The 6,000-nt window shown below is 37.2% G+C and overlaps 1 protein-coding gene across 1 annotated transcript in view; it reads left to right on the top strand.

The window, feature by feature from the left end:
• Nucleotides 1–6,000, top strand: part of RHOBTB1 (Rho related BTB domain containing 1) — a 468,210-nt gene that overhangs the window by 345,971 nt on the left and 116,239 nt on the right. Inside the window, exon 4 of the mRNA XM_044056396.1 lies at nucleotides 1,721–1,906. Within this exon, the coding sequence (XP_043912331.1) occupies nucleotides 1,721–1,906 (186 nt within the window). The remainder of the gene's footprint in view (nucleotides 1–1,720; nucleotides 1,907–6,000) is intronic.

The raw sequence follows: 6,000 nt of genomic DNA, 5'->3' as shown, positions 1-6,000 counted from the left end.
TTGAATTTCTCCAGAATTCCTAAGCAAAGAAGTTGAGAGGTGTATGCTGCTGTCTGACGGTACCAACTTTTAAAGCTAGTAAATTACTTCACATTCCTACACGATCACCTTCATTTTTTTTCAAACTGGTAGCACATGGAACAGATAACCTACCATATTTTACAAAGAACTATGATCAGGTCTCAGCAGTAACACCCTATTAAGTCTTCTTTACACGACTGCCAAGATTCCATTTTTAAGCTTCAATCTCAGGGTGAATTTCTTGCATCTATGTCTGAAACACATAAGCTGGTTAAGATCTGGCACCCAGTCATAATCCTGAGTGTTATGAGTTCTCAACATTGATGTCAACATTCAGCTTTCAGGCTTTGCTTCATTCCACTGTCAAGGTGAATTTCTTGACATTTGTGTATTGAAAATGTAACATGCTGGTTATGACCGCAAACCTGATCATATTCCTCTATATCCTTGTTCCTATGCAGGCTGATTGTTCACCTAAACAATGTGTTCTGCTTAAATAAAATTAATTTGAATAAAGTAATCTAAACAGTTTAACAAAAGTACTTGTATTTTTCAGTGTCCTCTAAAACTGCAGATTGTGATTCACATTTGCTTTGGGTGATTTTAAATCAAAGAAGGATACAAATAAAATATTTGCTTGCAGGGTGAACAGTGAAGTAATTAAAACCCTATGCTTGCATCAAATACAGTGGAACCAGAGGTAAAGAATGAGTGGTGTGATCCAATAATTTGTACATTTACCTGAGTTGTTACGTTATTTTAAACAATGCCTCATACCAAGATTTATAAAATCAAGGTTTAGGTATACAGACGTGTCTTTTATGCTATATAATTTCTGTTTCATGTTTTTGTTGCCTTAGCAATTATGTAAACTAAAATGAATAATACAACTGTTTTGCTTACTATAGACACAGTTACTGTCGTTATGTAGTATACAGAACAGGAGAGGCATGCTATATTTGATTGCAGAATTGCTAAAACCTCTTTTATGTTATATGTGCTTTTAGACTTCTGGTTTAAATATCAGCAATGCCCTTTAAATGTTAGTTGCTCACAGATGCCTGTACTATAAACTTAAAATGTATCTGTTGACTAGTGTCATTAGATCGCCTATTGTATTATGCCTGTTTTTGTTGTAGGACTTGTAATATCCTTCATCCAAGAAATTACAAATGAAAAAAAACTGTAAGTGCTAAAAGCATTGTGGCCCTCAAAATAATGCTTGCCTCTGTGTTTTGATAATGAGTGGTTTGATAGCACAGATATTTGCCTGTGATCAGATAGTAAAAGTAATTGAAAATGAACCCATATAATTTTATTGCTTGTGGCTGATAGACTTTTGTTTTAATAAAAACAGTAGCAGCAATATGTATATTTAACTACCTTAGTGCATGCAGAATAATTATGAAAGAGGTCACTGAACATTCATCAGCAGTTGGCCATGTTTGTGTTTCAATGTACTCAGCCTGCATTTTGAAAGAATGTTATATGTAAATGATACAGATTTACTGCATGAGTGTCAGGTGAATTGTAACGTAAACATTTTGTTGAAAAGTAAACATAACATTGCATGATTAAATGAATTGCATCACAGCAAAACCAGGTTCTTTGTTAACTGAAAGAATATCTGTCTCAAACAAATCATGAAAATGTATGATATTAACATGTTATTTTTATTTTGTATTTACTTTCCTTTTAGATCAGATGTTGTACTTGTGTGCTTCTCAATTGCAAATCCTAATTCTTTAAACCATGTGAAGATGATGTGGTACCAAGAGATTAAGCAGTTTTGTCCCAGAACCCCTGTCATTTTGGTAGGTTGCCAGAGCGATCTCCGTTATGCTGACCTTGATGCCGTGAATCGAGCTCGTCGTCCTCTTGGAAGGTACAGTATCAGTGCATTCACATTTCAGACATGTACTACGCAGCAGGGTAGAGAATGTGAAAGAAATGAATGCGAGGTATGCTGCATTCCCACGAGAGCAAAAAAAAACAATAAGGAATTCCTAAAGCTGAACTGTCTAGAGAAATATTGGTGAGCAGTGTGTGGGTAAACCCTGTTGCTATATTTGTATAAAATATCACAATAAATCTGTAAACTAAGATTAGTATATTCATATATACACACACACACACACACACACACACACACACACACACACACACACACACACACACACACGCACACACACACACACAGTCTTGTAATGCACAATACCAGGATCATAATATAGAAGACCAAAATGCAGAATACCACAATATCAAACTCCTAAACTTGCCTCCCCAGGACCCATGTCAGCATTTCATCCTAGATTCGCAACCCTGCATGACCCATGTTAGTCATCATTCCTGGGTCTACATCCATTCTGGTCCCATGTTAGCATTTGTTCTTGGATTTATATTGGTAGGGTGATTCAGTATTTGAAATAGTATGACAATGAGTATAACACCCCGTTTGGTGTGTACCTCTCCAAACAGCTGCACCAACTGGAAAGACCACAGAAATGCCTCACAAAGAGAATCCATGGCCTCCAACACCTGTCCTATGTGGACAGGCTCAAATCACAATCACTCTACTCAATATCGTACAGATTGCTCAGAGGTGATCTGTGTCTCTCCTAAAAGGCAATTTCAGAGCCTGCCCTACTAGATATGCTCCATATCCATAAGTTTAACTCCTCACGCATTACCCACTTAAAAGGCCAATATCTAATATGCAATATCAACAAAACCTGACGAAGAGACAGGTTTGTCTCCCAGATGCTGCCCTGTCTCTGGAATAAACTTCCCATACACATCAAACAGAGTACCTCGCTGACCCTCTTCAAGCGCATCCTTGATGAGTGGATGGGAAACCACAAATTTGTCCCAGAGGTTTCAACTGTGTCCCTCATTGACAGGGGTGACAGGTGCTGACTGAGGTTTCTTTTTCTGGGGATAAACTCTTGGCTAGGTTGTAAGGGCCTGAGGACCATTAGCCTAGTAACCCCCTATGATCCTGTGATCCTACTGTGGTCAACAATGTTTTGGTTTTCTGTATTTTGGTCCCGGTATTGTGCATTTCTGGAGTGTGGGCTTCAAGATTGTCATAGTAAGCTCTCTCTCTCTCTCTCTCTATATATATATATATATATATATAGATATATATATACATATACATACACACGTCTGTGTGTGTATGTGTGTGTGTGCATATTTATAGATCTAAGCATATGGTACAAAATGTTTGCTGTGGTAATCAGGAGTGGGAATTGGCAGCTGGCATTGTATGCAGAAATAGCAGCTAGGTTTGATTTTAAAAGAGTACCAGATACTGTTCTGTGGAAAGAATAAATCAGGAAGACATACAGTTATTGCTGGGTGTTCTTTAACTTGTTAGAACCACAGTTGAATGGTTGCCTATGACCGGAAATTATTTTGAAGTGAGGTCAGGTCATTAAGACCGACTGATGAGAGTAAGAATCAGGCATCCTTGTCTTTTTGTCCTTCTTAAGGCGGGAGGGGTTCAAAACTTCATTTGCTATTGGTGATATTGTGATTAGGGTAACAGTAGGTATCATACACATGAAGGCTAGTATGAAGAAAGAAAAGTTACTGCAGTCATCACTGGTCTACACTAATGTCTATAATGCACATTTCAGTGAAATATGGGATAATGAATCCATTTACTTATTAAGTAACTATTAACACTACTTTGCCATGAGGTTATACAAGTTTGGAGCTAGTTATATTACGTCATATAAAAACAGTGTGGGGAGCTCACTTCTAACAGAAAAAATATCATTGGTTTCCCTTTTGACTGAATGGGTTTGTTAGCTTACGTGTAGCTGAAAAGTATTTCTCAGAGATGGCCCACATCCCAAAATCCTATGCTTTAGGTGCACATCTGTATCATTATTCATGATCTCAAGGGCTAAACAACAAAGAAAAGCAATACATTGCTGTAGTACCACTATGGCAAATCATTGCTCTCATGTTTCTGTCTTGATGGAGTTTGGGATCATATTGTGAACCTCCAGGTATATATGAAGAAAGCAACTTGAACAAAATAATGTGGAACTCCCTGAGAAGATTGACAAGGTGAATGCCTCAAATTGGCTATCCATACTAGAGCCAAATATAATAGGAAGCTTAAGAACAAACCAACCTGGTAGTTTACCAGCTTAAATAAATTCTACAAGAGAAAAAAATATCAAACTGCACAACATATTTAAAATTCTTAATTTTAGAGATTGCAAAACAACAGTAATAGGTTAGTCCAGTGTCCTAGTTGTTGTGATAAGTAAAACCAAACCTAGTCTCAAGAGGGAGGGCAGTGGAGAGCATAACTAGCATACAATTAACAACAGTAGGTTGTTTTATTAAAATGCTAGGTTAGAACTAAAGGAAAATATGAAATTAAGGACCCAGTAGTGATGCCAGTACATGTGTATCTAAGGATCTATCTTCTTTGTCTTCCTCTGTTGGAGTTACATAGACCTGGCATCACAATCAAAAGAAATAAAACATCAGAGGCTTTATGGAATCCCTCAGACCTCCAGAAAAATCCCACATAGCCCCAGGCACCTTCCCACATGGCCTGCCTACTTGCAATTACTGCAAATACATGAGCTGCATCTCGAAATCCTTTTGTCCCAGCACCAAGAAATCTTTCATAAGACATGACTACAGAAAATGCAACTCAGATCAGTTCATCTAGAGAGCACAATGCCACAAATGTATAGCATTTTACATCAGGAAGACAATCAGTAAACTCAAGACTCGACTCGCCTGAGATAACATGGACATTAGGCAAGGAGTCTGCACAAATCCAATGGCTAAACATGCTAAAGCCTTCCCTGGCCATATTTGTTTTAAGTTCCATGTCACTGACAAGGAACCCTCTGAGAAGCTCGATAGAAATATGAATGACAAACTTAAAAACTAGAATTAATGTGGCAAATCTGTCTTGAAGCTGGGAAACCCTGGGACTAAACACTACCTTCTCAATCAATTACATTCTCATTCTCCTCAGAAACTGAACCATCACCTCTTTCACTAATCCTCCCTCCAACTTGTTAACAGGAACAAAGATTTGTGGCACACTAATTTCATAATTTTACCTTGTGTTTTTCTGTTATGTATGGTTTTGTTCCTATTGGTTCATAAACACCTTGTCTTTTTATTTTATTATTCTCTCCATTATGCACAGGGTTATCTTTAGACTATTTATACCCAATTGGTAAGCATCAGGATTCATTATTCATTCCTGTACTTTACAAATTAATTATCAGTCAGAGCCCCCTTGACTTACCAGATGATTCTTTGGTTGTTTTCTGCACACTAAATTCATTACTGGCTTGTTCTTTTGCACATTGTAAACCGCCTAGAACTTTAAACAATATGTTGGGCTCTCTTCTGGCATATCCGAGGCTGTTAGCTCCACTCTTTAGCACTCATACTCATTTTGCTACCCAGCTCAGTTATACTCTAGAGTACCATATCCACAACAACCTCTAACTATATCATTAGATTTTGTTCACAATAGTCAATATTATGTGTTTTAGTGCCATGGGCTTAATGCTTTTTGTAAACATGCTGACACTTAGTCACAACCATAGCTATGTATTTGGAAGTGTAAATGGAAGTAAAACTGTGGGCAATCCACTACCTCACCTGACCTCTTTAAATATCTGACTGATTTCAAGTAATTTAACTCAGTAATTTCTCCACATATGCTCATTCAACACCTGGATTATGCACCCCCATGAGCATTTCATGATAGCTCCCACTAAGTTACTGACCTGTATCTCTTTAAACCCAGATTGCTATTTATCATTTTCATAGATACTTCCTTCTCAGCTGGAAACTAACATACTTTTTCACCCATCAACATCACTGCCTTTTAATATGTTCAGCATTTAAGTTAATTTAATCTGGTTTACTTCTCAACTGGAAATTAACATACTTTTTTACCAGCCAAAATCACTGTATTTTAAT

This window comes from Protopterus annectens, chromosome 14.part0 (assembly GCF_019279795.1).
Source record: "Protopterus annectens isolate FY-2018-M chromosome 14.part0, PAN1.0, whole genome shotgun sequence".
NCBI classification, from domain to species: domain Eukaryota; kingdom Metazoa; phylum Chordata; order Ceratodontiformes; family Protopteridae; genus Protopterus; species Protopterus annectens.
The sequence above is the reverse complement of the archived record's forward strand: the minus strand, read 5'-3'. Positions and strand labels throughout refer to the sequence as shown.